Source organism: Artibeus jamaicensis, unplaced genomic scaffold (assembly GCF_021234435.1).
Source record: "Artibeus jamaicensis isolate MK-2021 breed Jamaican fruit bat unplaced genomic scaffold, CSHL_Jam_final scaffold_1283, whole genome shotgun sequence".
Lineage (NCBI taxonomy): Eukaryota > Metazoa > Chordata > Mammalia > Chiroptera > Phyllostomidae > Artibeus > Artibeus jamaicensis.
Window position 1 is genome coordinate 5,561,321 of NW_026522028.1, and position 16,603 is coordinate 5,577,923.

General features: G+C 43.9%; 1 protein-coding gene across 8 annotated transcripts in view; it reads left to right on the forward strand.

Moving 5' to 3' along the window:
• Nucleotides 1–16,603, forward strand: part of DMD (dystrophin) — a 1,990,869-nt gene that overhangs the window by 1,917,894 nt on the left and 56,372 nt on the right. For all 8 annotated transcript variants that reach the window (XM_053655812.1, XM_037127036.2, XM_053655810.1 and 5 more), the window contains 3 exons: nucleotides 12,173–12,339; nucleotides 14,613–14,724; nucleotides 16,117–16,253. In XM_053655812.1, the coding sequence (XP_053511787.1) occupies nucleotides 12,173–12,339; nucleotides 14,613–14,724; nucleotides 16,117–16,253 (416 nt within the window). The remainder of the gene's footprint in view (nucleotides 1–12,172; nucleotides 12,340–14,612; nucleotides 14,725–16,116; nucleotides 16,254–16,603) is intronic.

Sequence of the window (16,603 nt, forward strand, 5' to 3'; positions counted from 1 at the left end):
GTTGTCGGGCATTGACTATTGATTTTCGATTGCTGTGGATTTTTTGAAAAACTACAGGTTATGGTGGGTTTAACCTCATAATAACTTCATTTAGTGTGCTTTGTGTGCTTAACCTGGCAAGGTGGAGCGACAGATCATTGTCTTCATCAGTCTTTTGAAATAGGGTTTGGTTGTAGTTGAAAGCCGTTTCAGTTGTGTACTTAGTGCTACGGAAAAGCACACACCATTCTGTTGTCCCTCCTCTATATTCCCCAGTCGTCATACTTCATTGTTAGGGCCGGGTTTCCTTCCTTCCTTCCTTCCTTCCTTCCTCCCTCCCTCCCTCCCTCCCTCCCTCCCTCCCTCCCTCCCTCCTTCTTTCCTTCCTTCCTTCCTTCCTTCCTTCCTTCCTTCCTTCCCTCCCTCCCTCCCTCCTTCCCTCCTTCCCTCCTTCCCTACGAAAGTTGAGGCAGAGATACTAATGAAAAACAATGGCTTTGAGAGCCATCCCTAGTTGGGGGACTGTTGCAGACTCCCTTTCATCGGTTCGCCATTAATCCACTGTACATAGAAACTTACCCCAAAAGTTCATAGAAACAAGGAGCTTTCGGTTCACCATTTCCTGTGTTCCTTTTTTCCACATTTGCCACTGATTTATGAATTGGAGTTTTTAAAAAGATTATTGAAGATTAAGGAAAATGCAAAACTTCTTCCTTGGAGAAACAGATAAACAGTTAAGCCTTATCTGTTTATCCAGGTCCTTAGGATGTCTTAATTCTCTAATCTACCAGCTAGAGGGTGTTTTTTTGTTATTGTTGTTTTGGTTTTCTTTTAGCATTGGGTGAAATATTTGAAAATTGTTTTCTGTCTTGCTTCTTTTTTTAAGCTACCAAAAAAAAAAACGTACTTTACAAATTTATTCTGGTGTTCACTTCTGTGAGTTTAGACAAATGCATATAATTGTGTCACTGCCACTACAATCAAGACACAGAACATTCCCACCACCACTAAAATTAAATACTCACTCGCTTTGTTTTCATCCTGCCTGCACCCAGTCTCTGGAAATTACTACTCTGTTTTCTGTGCGGATACTTTTGCTTTTTCCTCAACTGAATCTTAAATGATTGTAGGGGGCTGCAGTGGAAGAGTTAATGGCTTTAGCATAGTGCCCTCACTCATACTCGAGAAAGTATGACACCCACGGACAGATGTGTGTGCTTTACCCGAGCAACTTGCCTAATGAAAGAAGCACTCTTTAGCAGAAATTAAAGACGTTGAGTGTATTTATGGATCTGCATAAATTTAAAAATTGCGGTAGTGTTTCCTGGAGCCCTGGTGTTAATTAATTGGTTTATTAGTGAGGAGTGAAGAGGCCTAAGGTCAAGACGATGTCCTTGAACATGTAAATGAGGAGGGGATAATCACCAAGTGTTAGTGTTTGGGCTGATTTTATCTCTAATGGGGGGGATTGCGAATCCTGATGAATATTTAGATCAGTGACTGCTGGCCTCCCACTTGTTCCCTTATCTTCAGAACTCAAAAGAAAAGACTTGATTTCTACCCAAGGCCGCAGTTATGGGAAGCCTTTCACTATTTCTTGTCTCATGGATACAACTCTTGACCTTTTGGCCCTTATTGGAAACAAGAAAAATTTCCGTGGTTGTGGGGATCCTCCAACTCACTTTGATGGCTGAGAATTCACAGTTAGATGTCTGGGGAAAGCACTTCAAGGCCCGGGATGCGAGGGGATGCTTCAAGAACAATGAAGCTAAGCGAACAAATGGAGGAAATCAGTGTGGTGTTAGCTTTGTGTTTTCTGAGGCGTTTTTCACTGTATGTGGTTGATATCAATGCCATTTCCCCAGCCCCTGTCAGAGATTAAAGTCATGAGTGCCCTCGCCCGAGAAGGGGAGATGTGGGAGAAATAATGCTTTCAGCCAATGTTTGATTGTGGAAAAACTTCAACCTCCAATTAGAATAGAAAGGGTAGTATAATCCACGCCCATACGGCTTGTGCATCTGTATAGCCACGGGTCGTGCTTTGCCTCATTTACATTTCCTTCCCTTCCTCGCGCTCTCCGTGTATGTCCGTGTTTGAATATACACACCCCAAGTTTTACCCTTTAATAGTTAAAAGTAAACAACAGAAACCCCAAGAGACTTCAAAATGCTTCTTCTTTTAAAGGACCGTTGCCTCCATAACTGCAGTGCTATCACCATGTTTAAATTTAACACAAGTTCAGTAATATTGTTACTGGACTAAAGGAGTTCATTTGCCTGTGTGCATCATAACCCTATGAAATGCAGACAGGAGTTTGCAGCCAAGAAAGGAAAGGTTGATTTCTAAGGAAATGGTGCCATGCTCGGAGGCCCAGGGGAGCTGGTGCTCACAGACCTGGCTCTCCGATGTCTTCCAGGGGCGTGGGTGGTACAAGGGGCAAATCATGAATCATGGAGACTGAGGGAGTTGGGGGCGTGGCCTCTACTGATTGGCTGGGGCCAGGGCAGGGAGTAGGTGATGGTTGTGTCAGGTCCTGCTGTCAGCCAGCACGTGGTTCTGTCTGGTTTCTGGAGGGTGTGGTCCATTAGGGTCGTCTGCTTTCAGGGGCCAAAACATGTTCTCTGAAGTTTGACTAGAACTCTTTCTGTGGTCAACACACCTGGGGTTTTGTTCTTAAGATAGTTCGACTCTGGTCCTAAGGGGTTAATGATGTAGGAAGGCAGCAGATGGACAGAACGGGTCACATTAAAGAAACAGTTTCTTTGGATTCTGTGTTTGCCATGCATGACCTTGCTTACAGTGTCAACGTACAGAATTGACAGTCCTTTTTTCCTCACAGCCATGTAAACGCATGTCTGATAAGTGCCTTTCCATGTTAACCAACTCTTTTGTGGGAATGACAAGTTGACCACATCATATAGTATGAGCTGCGCGCCAATGAGGATTAAGAAACTCACAGGATTTTCTCTTTTGTTTTCCTTTTTGCTACCTCAACTTATGTTGGCTTGCACCTGTCAGTTCATGTAGCTCATATATGCATAGCACCTAACCGTAGAAGGGAGGATATGTCATGCCAAAAAAGAAGGGGGACAGGAGACGGTCAGGTGCTGAGTATGCCGTTATCACAGTAGTTTCTGAAAATTCACTTGTACTTTCATATAGCTCTTAGGAGAGCAGCATAGAATTCAGTTCAAGATGTGGTCCCACCCTGGCTGGTGCAGCTCAGTGGATTGAGCTCAGGCCTGGGAACCAAAGGGTCACGGGTTCAATTCCCAGTCAGGGCACATGCCTGGGTTGTAGACCAGGTCCCAGTAGGGGACACACGAGAGACAATCACACACTGATGTTTCTCTTCCTCTCCTTCTCCCTCTGTTCCCATCTCTCTAAAAACCATAAATAAAATCTTTTTAAAAATTTTTTTTAAAAATTGTGGTCCCTGGTGGGCCTTACTTAGCTATCAGAGCCTCTAGCGCCCTCAAACAACTTAAAGATTGAAAAGATTTGGGGGATCAGCTGGTACATTCCCATAGGAAATCACTTTTGTCTTAACCTTTGTAAGACTACTTTAAGCATACATATTTTTAGGATTAAAATAACAGATAACCTTGAGCCATTTCCTTAACCTCTTTGAGCCTTTTTTCATCTGTACCATAAACAGCTTGTCTCAAGAGTTACTTATCCCCACATTTCTTGGATTATTTGCTAAATGTTATAAATGGAAAAGGCAGAAAGGGAACTGGAATCCTGAACTTATTTCAAAGCTTGGCCATTGTCAGCAAAGTCTGACCACCCTATCTTCTGCAATAACAACTCTCGTAACGGAGATAGATATAAGCCATATAATCCAACCTTGTACGGATAGTGCAGCCTTTTGCATGGGGCCAGCTGTTCTCCGAACAACAGCAGCCAGATGTGAGCAAACTTTACGTGGGACTTCATGTAAATCATCCCTCGTGTCCCTGCGCTCTAGTTGTCTTAGGTAAAAACACCAGTCTCTTACGTTACATGCAGGTTGTGTAGTTTTATAGATTTTTTTATCACTCATTTGGTTTTCATGAAAATTGGGATTGTTTGGAAGAAGAGTCATTAATATTCTTTACAACTTGTTCTTGTTCCTCCTTTTATGTTCATCGCTAGTGCAGACTTCTCTTTTATGTAAAATATTCCACCGATGCCCTTGGTAGATTTAGAGGTTGTTAAAGAAATTGTAACGACAGCTCAGGGAGCAGTCAGGAACTGCCTGTCCCACACCGTCTGACCCTGGCTAGTCATTCCCCTTGTAGCTTCAAACCTTTGTGTACAGGCTATAATTCACAACACAGTTTTGATCCATTTAAATTCAGCAAATCTCTCCAAACACTAGGGCTTCGTACAATCAGGGCCAGGAATGCAAGGCTGTCAGCTGCTAATGCCGGTACTTCTTATCAATGGCAAGGATATCGAAATGGTTCTTTGGATTTATGAAAGGAATATTTTACTGCTGAAAACAGCAAATGAAAATGGCTAGGAAGGAGAGATTAACCTTTGTAGAAATCTGCTTTGTCCCCAGTGTTTTCAAAAAGTTGACCTTCTGTCAATAGGAATGTTTAGAAATCCTATTCATGCATATGAATGTATTTAATATTCACATGTTTAGTTATTGCTTTTCCTCTGAATGGGCAGGAACTCTAGGAAGTCAAATGAAAACACACTCTTTTACTCTCCAACCTGCCTTACCTTACGTGGGATGAGTATTTGCATGATTACATACATTTCTGCTGTTTGTCCTGGAATATATATCGCATGGAGTTGCCTATTGGAAGAGCAACTTCGTTTCAGACCCGGCAGGATGCTTTTAGAATGTTTCCTCGTAACTTCCACCTTGGGTTTTGTTGTTGGTTTCAGTCCTGTTTTCCTCTATCCACAGTCTCTTAACCAGGGTAGCCTTTCTCTCACTGTCATCAGTGAGCAAACAGGCCTCCCAGAGCATCTCACTTTCTCTGTTGCAGAGCAGAGCAGCCTACCTGCTAGGCCCCCACCAAGGCTCTCGGGGAGGTCTGCTGTTTAGATAGCAGTCATGTGCTCACGTTGGTTTCTTAGTTTCAATGTGTGACTCCTGGGATGTAAAGTGTGGACGTTAGGACAGGGGTTCTCGATCTTGTCGCTACCGGCAGTTTGGCCGGGATAATTCCTTGTTGCGGAGGACCATTCAGTGCATTGTTGGACATTAGCAGGATCCTGGTCTCTATCTACTAGACAGACCCTAGTAGCAACCCTTTCCCCAGTCATGACAACCAAAAATGTCTCCAGACATTGTCAGGTGTTCTCTGGGGTACAGAATGGTCCCTGGTCGAGAAGCCCTGCTCCAGAACGTAGCTGCCGGCCTGCGGGATTCCCTTCAAGGCCCCCCCGCATGAATTTGGCGCATTCCTATATTTGAAGCCATTCCTATATTCCAAACACGTGCTCCAAATCTAGAAATAGACTGTTGGCCTTTTGTGTGTGACATTGTAACGGACAAGCCAGACCTTTTTACTTTAAAAAAACTGTAGAAGTAAACTTTGAACAGTTCAAGAATGTGCTTATTTTGGCTTCTACTCTTTAGACAACCCATGTAAGTTAAAAACTTTTTTTTCACTCTTTGGGATGACTAGACTTTTTTTTTTCCACTTTAAGCTCATTTAGATATTATCATCTTTCCTGCATTCCCACCCATCATTCAATTGGGCAAACTCTCTTTGGAGGGTATAGAAATATAGTTCCTACCTTCAAGGTACTTACAATATAGGGAAGAAACTAAGGAGGCTTAGACAAGTCTTGCGTCCACGACAGTAGTTTCTGTTCATCATCCAAGAACTACTGGGTGCAATCCCTTGCGGGTTTACTTTGCGCTATACTATTTCTTTCAATATTTTAAGTATTGGCATCAATTTTGAAAAACCTCACAAACGAGAGGCCAGTTGCATTCTCTTAAACACACAATGTATGTGTTCAGGGTAGCTGTGCTGCAGGGCCTGCCGAGAGACCTTACCATCCCACCTCTCCTGTGGCCACGAACGGATATCCTAAGAGGAAAATAACTATTCAGGTTGATCCCCTGGCAGCCATATTGGGCGTGGTCCTTCGGTGCCTAAGAATGTATGGGTAGTACAACCTGTGGGAAACCCAAAAGCTATTGTGAACCCTGGCAACGCCCTACCTCCAAACTTGCCACCTACTGTCCTTTGACATTGAATCAGAGCCTTTGGCTAGAAGTTGCAGATATTGGGATTCCTTTAACTACCTTTGCACTTAAGATGACATGTGTATAAAGCACCCCGTCATTGTGCTGTCACAGAGAGGAAGCAGTGATACCTGAGTCCTTCCCCCGGCCTCCACGTGGTGGTGAAGAGTTGCTGACAAGTGAAAACCAACATAGGAGCAGTGGGAACCCCGCGTGGTGTTAACCTGTGGCTGTCACAGCAGAAGGAGCGGTGATAGCTTTGCTTTTCATGTGTGCGTGCCACAGAAGAGGAAAAATAAGATATTACCAGAAACAAGGAACAAAAACAATCTAGGGCTAAATGGCCCATTCCTGGAGTTCTTGATGGTTCAAAAATGGCATGTAGGGGTGAGAGCAAAGGTCATCCTTGATGCCGAGGGAAGAAACCTGAAATCTTTATGTAGGTCAGCAAATAATGGCTCCTGCAAAGGTGATGTGAATCCAATGCCATCATACCTGTCTTTTGTTTTACATTCATTTATTCATTTTAGGGGGAGAGAAAGACAGAGAGATGTGCTGTTCCACTTACTCGTACCTATGCATGCATCAGTTGCTTCTTGCATGTGCCCTGAACCAGCAACCTTGGTGTGTCAGGACAATGCCCTTACCAAACTGAGCTACCCGGCCCAGGCCCGCACCTGTCTTTACAGCCCAACAACTTCCTACCGTTCCTGTCTATCCGTATTTTTTTCCTAGAATGCAATTTGAGCTGGATTTTAAATGTTTTTGTTCCGTTAGATCTTTCTAGAAGCTTGCCTTTTATTCTTCCTTCCTTTATTGCCAGACAAAAAGAGAGGGAATAGAGAATGGTTTGTAGTAAAAATGGAAGATGGAAACAGAATGAGAATGTGACTTCCCCTGTCTTGTGTTCAGTACCAGCATTGGGCCTAGGCGAGCGGTTTCCAAGGAGCCCAAATGATGAAGCTAGAAAGAACCTCGAAGCACAGGAGAATCTGTAAAATTTCGAAAGAGACCTGTCTCTGGCCTCCCTTGGTAGTTCACAGTAATGCTTTCACAACTTCCAGCATCAGGAAATTCTTCCATATGAAATACAGCCCAAATTCTTCATGCTGCTTAAGCCCGTTATTTCTTGTTCTGTCCTCAGTGGACAGATTAAACAGCTGGTCACAGGTCCCTATGCAGAAGCCAGTTGCATAATTGAAAACTTATTAAATTGCCCCTTCAGCTGCTCTTTCTTGCTTGTTCTTTTTTTTTTTCTTTTTTCTTTTTATGGCTAAATAATCTCAGGTCTCTTAAACTGTTCTCAGAGGTCTTTCAACCCCTACAATTATCCTCGTGTCTTTCTGCCAAGCCTTCTCTAAGTTCTGGGTTAGCTGTAGCCACCAGAACTAGACACTGTTTTCTATGAAGCATTTGAACAGTACAGAGTGTAACGAGATCACTTCCTCATGCGATACTTGCTACGCCTTTACTGATACGTCACAGACATGGTATTGCCTTTTATTCTTTTGCATTTTGCACCTACATTGGTTGCTGACTCGGGGTCAGATTTCTGTTGTCTTCCAGAATGCAAAGAAGCTTCCTCCTATATTACACTCTCTGTATCAAGCATGAATTCTTACTCTGCACGTGTCTTACTCTGATGATGTCTTTGAACCCACCATCAAACAAACAATCATTTCACCCTAAGTCAGAAAAAAAGTATATAGGCTCAGATGAAGCATCAATAAACCCGTGTTTTAAATAGAAATGAATTAGTAGTGCTTTTCAGTTTACTGCCTTTCTGTAATGGTTTGTCCCCTCACTGCAAAGGGTTACTTTGACAAACTGAGTTTCGAGACCAGTGGAGCAAGAGATTGTTATAGGACATATTGTAACTGAGACTTGTAGTCCTTTTGACAGAGTCTCTCACTGCGCCTTTGTGTATGAGATGGAGAAGCGTGTGCAATAGAGATTAGGCGACGGTGTAAGTAACTGGAAAGAGTCACAGTCGAACAAGCAGAGAGGGCTGAACACCGGATTTCTGTTGGCCTGAGGTGCAGGCCCTGGTGGTGCGCATCACGTTTGACCTTGGCCTAAATGGCTGATATTTTCACCAGGGACTTTGTGATGAAGACAGAACACATGTTTTAAAATGGGAAAGATACAGAAAATTAGGTATAATGGCAGGTTCATGGGTTGTAAGAGTCTGGATTTTTAAGGGTATTGATGAGATTGTACAGTGGGATTAAACTGACAGGACATGTTTTGACAGGACTGAGAGGAAAGAAATCCAAACGGACAAGTACAGAACGCAGGAATCTCTGGCAGAGGTCCAGAACAGCATTTCCCATCATGCCCCGTGTAGTATTAGTACCTTGTGGTGTTCACAGGTCTTAGAAGTTGTTGTTGTTTTACTAAGGTCTTGGGACCGCTGAATAGCAAGTGTGGAAAAATCTGAGGTCAAACAAAGTTGAACGTGTTTCTTTACGGGTGACCTTCCTAGCTTCTAATATGGTTAGCGTACATTAAGAATTTTAAGAGGCAGGTATAATATGCAAAATTTCCTTAATTAATTTGACCTTCTTTTTATGAAGCATTTTGCTGGGTGATTGATCTGCCTGACACACTGGGAAACACTGACTCAGAGATTTTAGTTGAGTGGAAACCCATGTGAGCCCGCAGTGTCAGACAGAAGCAAGTCACCCAACTATATTGCCCAGAGAAACAGAAGTGCCACTCCCAGCAGATCGTATTTGGAGAAAGAATTTCTAAAGGACAGTGACAAGCCATGCCATGTCATATGAGGCGGAAATGAAAGGAATAGGGATGAAGAGGCATGGACAGACGTGACAACTCCGTCAGATGTTTCATGGGCTACGTGGCCCTGGTCAGTGTAGCTCAGTAAATTGGAACATCCTCCCGAACACCAAGAGGTCACCAGTTTCATTTCCGGTCAGGACTCATACCTGGTTTGCGGGTTCAGTCCCTGGGTAGGAGTGCACGTGAGAGACAACCGACTGATGTTTCTCTCACATCGATGGGACGGGGAGAGAGCATGCGAGTGTACAAGCGCACGCGCTTTGTCAAGGCTCCAAACTGCTGGGTTTGTGGTCGATTTGGATAATAATGACAATAACAATGGCAAATACAGACATGGCCCTTGCTATGCACCACTGTTCCAAGTGCCTTTCACTTGTTAACTCATTTACATCTTACAACAACCCTATCAGGTAGGCACTATTAATAGTTCCATTTCGTGGCAGAACAAAACTAAGACACTGGGAAAGTTACTCTTCCCAAGGTTACACAGACTGTAAATGAGGAGTCTGGGGCTTGAACTCTCATGGTTGGGCTCTGGAGCCCCTGATGCTATTTGCTCTGCTGGTGGATTTCAGCCCAGGCCGAAGAAACCCTTTAAACAGGGGTTCCTATACACAGATGTTCAAGAGCATCCATTAAGGATGTTCACTCTCGTGCACGGGTGGTATTTATATAGTGGCTATAAGAATGCCCAGGCACTGGTTGAGTGTTTGGACTCCATGATTGCTGGAGGTCTTTTATAGCAGTAGCCCTGTGGACACATTTACTTCTGTGGTCCCTTTCATCTTTAGGTTCTAGAATTGTTTTTTATTTTATGATTAAGTATCTTTTTGAAAGATTTTATTTATTTATTTTTAGAGACAAGGGAAGGGAAGGAGAAAGAGAGGGAGAGAAATATCAATGTGTGGTTGCCTCTCGCACGCCCCCTACTGGGGACCTGGGCCTCAACCCAGGCATGTGCCCTGACTGGGAATTGAACCCGTGACCCTTTGGTTCTCAGGCCTGAGCTCAATCCACTAAGCCACACCAGCCAGGGCAAATTCTTTTTTATTTTAAAATTTTTCCCACAAAGTACCTGTGTGTTGGCACTGTACACAGAGAAAAGTACTCAACAACAGCTTTTATCAGGAGCTGGAATTGACACCGTTTTGCAGCTAGAAAATTCAAGCTTGTTATAATGTTGGGAAACTGGAAATCAGGATAATGACTGGAGTATTGCCGGAGTCATGAGTGCTGCGAGCCAGATGACCTGTTGGTCAAAACCCCACTGCCTTTCCATCTGTAAGGTGAATGGAGTCTTTACCAGCAAAGCCCATTCCAAGAGAAGCAGCTAGTGGGCTTGCAGTTGAAATACCCATGGAGTGCATGATACTAAGTATCCGTCATACATTCCATTTAAATGGGTCTCAGCATAGGTAGTGCCCTGTGGTTCTGGGCGGAAATCATCACTGGAGAAGGCATGTTCTGTGAAGAGCTCAAAGTACCTCCAGGAAATATTTTCAGGTCAATGTAGTACATAGTGAAGGAAAAACATCAAGCACATGAGAAACCAAGGGGAGTGAGAGCCAGCAGAAACTGCACGCCTGCACGAATTTGATATCTTGGAATCATTCAAGATTATTTTTTGAAAACTATGTTTAGTGTGCTGAAGAGAAAATGACAGACAACATTGAAAAGTATCTATAGGGAGCCACAACCTTTAGAAGTGACCTTAACTGTGACCAAACCGAACTTCTAGATATTAAATAGTACAGCAACCACAATTTAAAACTTAAGTGTATTGAGCTTACATCAGACTGAATGCTGCTAAAGAGAGAAATAGATACCCAGGTAAAAGAGGTTGTTAGCAACAAAGCTTAAAGGACAAAATAAAGCGGGGGGGGGCATCCAATTCAGAGCAATGCGGGCTAGATTGACACAGTCTGTGTTTACCTCACAGACTTCTGTAAGCGGAGCACAGAGGGAATGGACAAGAGGCACTATTTGTTGAGATCAGCACTGAGAAGTTTCCAGAGCTGACTAAAGACTCTAACCTACAGGTTCAAGGAGCCCAGTTAATCCTAGACAATATAAATAAAACCCTAGAGACACAGCAGCAGACAGGAGAAAAACAGATTCCCTCCAAAGGAGCAGAGGTCAGCTTTACTCTTGACTTCTAAACAGAGACAGTGAGACAAAAGGGGAGTGGTGTCTCTGTGTGCTGGAGCAAAGTGGAAACAATGCCCCCGCCTACATATCTATGCCCTACAACACAGCTCTCAAAAATATGGGTGCAAAAAGAGATTTGCAGACCAAGCCTGAGGAATTCACTACCAACAGACGCTAAGAGAATGAAAACCAAAACAAGTGGTCAATGTATGGGTCAGTGTAACAATCTCAAAAAATTCAGAGACAGTCTCGACGGGTTAAAAAACCAAGATCTAGTTACAATGCATGACTGTGATCACACAGAAATCAAGTGATGACTAATATTTTCTGGACTTTTTCAACTCATTATGCCACTTGGGAGGAATGGTGTGTATTAACTGCAGGCTCGGCAAGAGAGAAGGGAAGAGCAGGCCATAGAGACAGATAGACGGACGGACGAAGAGACAACAGGTCCCCATGACTCGGAGGTTTGTATTTAGTACCAGCTTTGCCACCCGTTCGTTGGACGGCCTTTGAAAAGCTACTCCTCTCATCTGTGTCTGTTTTCTGGTCTGTGAAATGAAGCTTTGGGTCCCGATGAATTGTAAAGCCTCTTCATTATGATTCTATGGCACACTGAGAAATAGATTCTTTAGGAGGGAGGAGGAAGAATCAATAGTTCCTGAGTTGGTTTTTTTTCCCCCTCCTTTGAAATTTCATCAGTAAACACTTGCCTTTTACTTCTGGCTAACTCACATATCTGTTGAAACACTGGAGCTAAATATAGTCTCACTGAGGTGTGTATTTTGCTTTCCATTGGTTTGGTTTGGTTTGGTTTGCTTTGCTTTGTTTTATTTTGTTTTGTTTTCTCGCCATCCAGAAGCCGCACAGAGTCATGGCGGTTCAGCAAAGCCTTAGGGCTAGATGGCTGCAAAAGCTGGGCCTCCCCGTGCAACTCTTGTTTTGTTCTTTCTTTTAACTTATTACCTAAACTGACTTATGCCTCCTATGCTTTGTCACCTTTCCTCCCCACCCCCACCCGCTGTCCCCTGTCTTCACAGGCCAATAATAAGCCTGAGATCGAAGCAGCCCTCTTCCTGGACTGGATGAGACTGGAGCCCCAGTCCATGGTGTGGCTGCCCGTGCTGCACAGAGTGGCCGCTGCAGAGACTGCCAAGCATCAGGCCAAGTGCAACATCTGTAAGGAGTGTCCGATCATTGGATTCAGGTATTGGGAACCCCCAAGGTGTCATTCATTGTTTCCCGTATCGTTCCTTTCCCTTGTACGCCTTGATCTTTTCCCTCTGGTACCAGTTGCTGTTTGTTTGTTTGTTTGTTTGTTTCTCTTCAAAGTGGGAGAGGAAGTGATGGGGACAGGGTGGGGGGGGGACCTCCGTCACTCCCCAATCACTGGGTTATTTCAGTGGGTGCGAGTCATTAGGCTGGTGTCCTTTTCCAGGAGCTTCACTCTTCAGCTGTGCAGAGGCACGGTCTTGGGTGGACAGAGCTGTCTGTCTGTCTCCACCAAGATACTTGTCCATCAGCGGTATACCGATAAACTGCGCCTCCTCCTTCCTGGAACCAAGACATTTTGACCATGTTGCTTTTCTTTCACGGTCTTTTCTGTTGATAGAAAGTGTCCAAGAATTAGTTAAGAAACTATGATTCCATGTTGGGAAGACCCCTTGTGGAAACTCAGTCTCATATTCACTTCGCACGGCTTTTCCCCCCTAAAGTCATAAGACTTGTTTTAAGCACCTTAGGATTTCTTTATCTGTGAATATGATTATGCTCTTCGCATAGTCTCCTAATGAACTTCTAAGGGAATATAAAGTATGCAAGAAAATGAAAGATTCACAGAGCAGCTATAAAAGGAAAAATGTTCCTTATAATTTTAAAACTGAAGGATATAGGAAACATAGCAGCTTGTTTTTCCGATATTCTTGAACTGTCCCGGAAAACCACTGGCTCTGAAATCTTCCGCCTGATTGACCTGTTTGGGGAAGCAGGATATTGAACAGCAATCCCAAATCCAAATCCAGAAACAATGATGGATTTAAACACCTGGATCAACACCACCCCAAGGTTTCCTTAGTGGTGACTAAGCCATAACGTGGTAACCTGGTTACTTGGTCTGTGCCTGTCCAGAATCCACCTCGCCTCTGAGTAAATACTGTCCCTGGGTATGCTTGGACTTGTTTTAATACTTTCTTGCCTAACAACTGCTTTGTGTCATACATGTGCTCTGTCCTTACTTACTTCCCGCTGTTTACAAAGAGGTTTTACCAACCCTTCAGAGGTATCTAAAGCCTCCATAGGCAACGCTGGTCTTGGCAGGTGCTACTGATGCTGGGGGTGGGGGGAGGGGCGCAGGGAGGGGCAGCACCTTCCTTCGTTTCTCAGCCTCCCTTCCCTAGTAAGATCTGTAGGGGAAATTTTTTTTTTTATTTGGTTACTTTTCAAGTACATTTTTTTTTCTCTTCCCCCCCCTCCGCCCGTAGGGGAAATTTTATAAAACAAAACAGGAGACTGCTTTGGAGGACCTAAGAGCTTTTTCGAGTTCACTTCTTTCGCCCTTCTCAAACGAGACTATTTTAGGAAGGAGCTCTTCTCTTTCCTTCCTTCTCCCCCGAAAGATGGTTGGGATCTAAAAAAAGGCATCTTTTTTCCCCCACAGTCCCATATGTGACATGAGGAATATGTTTATTTGAATTGGCTGAGATTTGTACCTGGGAGAGCAAAAGGCAGAGGGTGTAGGAAACAAAGGATCCTCATACTCCTCTGGGAAAAGGGAAGAGGTGGACCATCCGTACTCACAGATGACACACTCTCCCATTTAATCCTATCGTGTCCTTTGGGGGCCTCAGTTATCATTTCTGGGGGATATATGTGGTGAGGGATTTCTGAAGAGAGAGGAAAGAGATTATGCAAGCAGCTCTCTGAAGATGAATCACGTCAATCAGGAAATGTAATTTTAAAGGATTTATTTTAATTAAAAGTTCCCGTTGAATTTTCTTTTATCGAATGAAATGGCTTTATCTTTCTATATATATATATATATTTTTTTTTTTAAATAATTGCATCTGAAAACTTCTATCCCCATTATGGGGTGGGGAGCGGAGGACTGCCATACATAGATTTATCTCTCCTGGAAGTTCTTTCGAATTCTAGTATTCAGTCTTCAAAAGACTGGAAGTTTGCCAGGAGCTTCTTACTTAATCCGAAAGAGTTCCTAGTGGAGCTTTAGTAAGAGCTGAGTTTTTCTTCCGTTGTTATATATGTTTATAGGATAATCTTTCTGCCAAAATGTTTTGATACTGTAGGGGAAGCACCAGAGAATTCTGGAAGTAGGAAGTTAATCGCTTACCTTGTGGAATTAATGAATGCCGACCGAAGCCCGTTTCTAGAATTAAGACAGTGCGGAAGAAGGTTTACTGAAGAGCGGTCTTTGGGAATTTGATTTGAAGAAATACATATGTGTTTGTTTTTGTTCTTCACCAGGTACAGGAGTCTAAAGCACTTTAATTATGACATCTGCCAAAGTTGTTTTTTTTCTGGTCGAGTTGCAAAAGGCCATAAAATGCACTACCCCATGGTGGAATATTGCACTCCGGTAAGTTAGTCCCCTCCCCGACATGAGTTAGCTCACCGGGGACAAGTTTCTATTGGGGGCAGTATTGCAGATCGTGCGTGATGCTGTGATGTCTACATCCCCCAGATGTTCCCCCAAATGTTCCCCAGCTAAAGTGGCTCCAAATTATAGGTGCCCGGATTGACCTTACTCCTAGCATGTATATAGGGCGAAGGGTGGCACAGGTAATAAGTAGGTTTTTCGGCCATTTGCATGGGTTGCTGGGAAAACAATGTTTCTTTTGCATAGCCCTGGCGGTCGTGTGGAGAGTTTTGGTGGCCATGGCGCATGCTAGGTATGGAGGTGTAATGCAGGCTCCGTCCAAATTCACAACCCACCCCTTTCGGGTACTCTTGCTCTCATCTCTTATCTGTTTTATATACTATCACCTGCCAAGTAAATGCTAGGTGTTCACCTTTTAAATGACTCTCTCTGTGTGAAATAGGTATTATTTTTACCCCCTTTTTACAGATGAGGAGTCTGAGGTTCTGAGGGATAATTGCCCAAGGCTCTGGAATTAAAAGGCAGAGCCTCCTCCTCAGATGTTGTCTTGGGAAAATGTTCAGTGGCTAATAGAACTTTGGAAAATCACCAGCGAGATGTGAAGGGTCTCGACCCGGCAGGGAGGCAGACCTGGGTATAACTCTGATGTTCCTTAAACACTGGTTGCTTGCTCTTTGAAGTATGGTCTGCCGACTAGTGGCACTGGCGTTACCCAGGAGGTTACTTCCTAGAGATGCGGAACTTCAGGCCCCCACTCCGGACTTTCTACATCAAAACCTGTATGTCAGCCAGACCTGCAGGTGGTTCCCCCATGTCTCAAAGTTCAAGAATCTCTGCTTTGGACTATTGCCTCCTCCATCATCAGAGTGACCCTCCTGGTTGTTTTCATTGTCTTTTCTCATGTCAATTTCTTTTGCAAAGATATTTGATAATGGAGAAGGAACCATGCTGTGAATAACAGGGTAGTGAGTAATTGAAATATGGTATCCACTTGGACAACAGTTTTTAAAGTACCGACAGGAATGGCAGAACTTAAGGTTAACTTTTCGACTTTAAGACTTGGAGTAGCCCAGGGGTGGAGGTCCTTCATTTTAGTCATCGTACCAACTTCTGAGGTTTGAGTGCCTCCATTTCACGGATGATCCAAGCCTCAGATGGGTAAACCACTCACTCCCCCAAATTAACCCCACTAGTAAATGCCAGGCCTGGTTTCAAAACCCCGCTTTGGTCTGATTCCAAAGCCTTTGCGCTCAACCTGCGCTCTCCGAAATTATGAAAAAACAAATGCCCCGAGAGGCTGACCACTGGCGCCATTCTCTGTGTGGAGGTCTCGCTCTCCCAAGTCTGATCTCAACATGCTTTCCCTTTCAGACTACTTCAGGAGAAGATGTCCGCGACTTTGCCAAGGTACTAAAAAACAAATTTCGAACCAAAAGGTATTTTGCGAAGCATCCCCGAATGGGCTACCTGCCAGTGCAGACTGTCTTAGAGGGGGACAACATGGAAACGTGAGTAGTGGCAAGAGCAAAACAGACTCTCATTTGCTGTATATGTGAGCTCCTTTCAGCTGAATACCCTCCTTTATTCCCAAGTGCAAACAGTCTCTCCTATTTCTTTCTCTAGATTGACTTTAGCAGAAAAGAGCAAAACGGGCTGATGCGCAGTCGGCATGTCCCGTGCCGATTGTCCCGTGACGCTGACCTTTCCCAAACGTTAAACCTTAACTCACAGGGAAAACGCCACGTGACAGCCACTAATGACCTCCCCAAGGCTTTTTCAGAAATCTGGGACTGTTTACAAATGAGTGATTCCAATATTTCATTGTGAATTTGCCTCTCTCGCAAATCGGTAGGCGTGT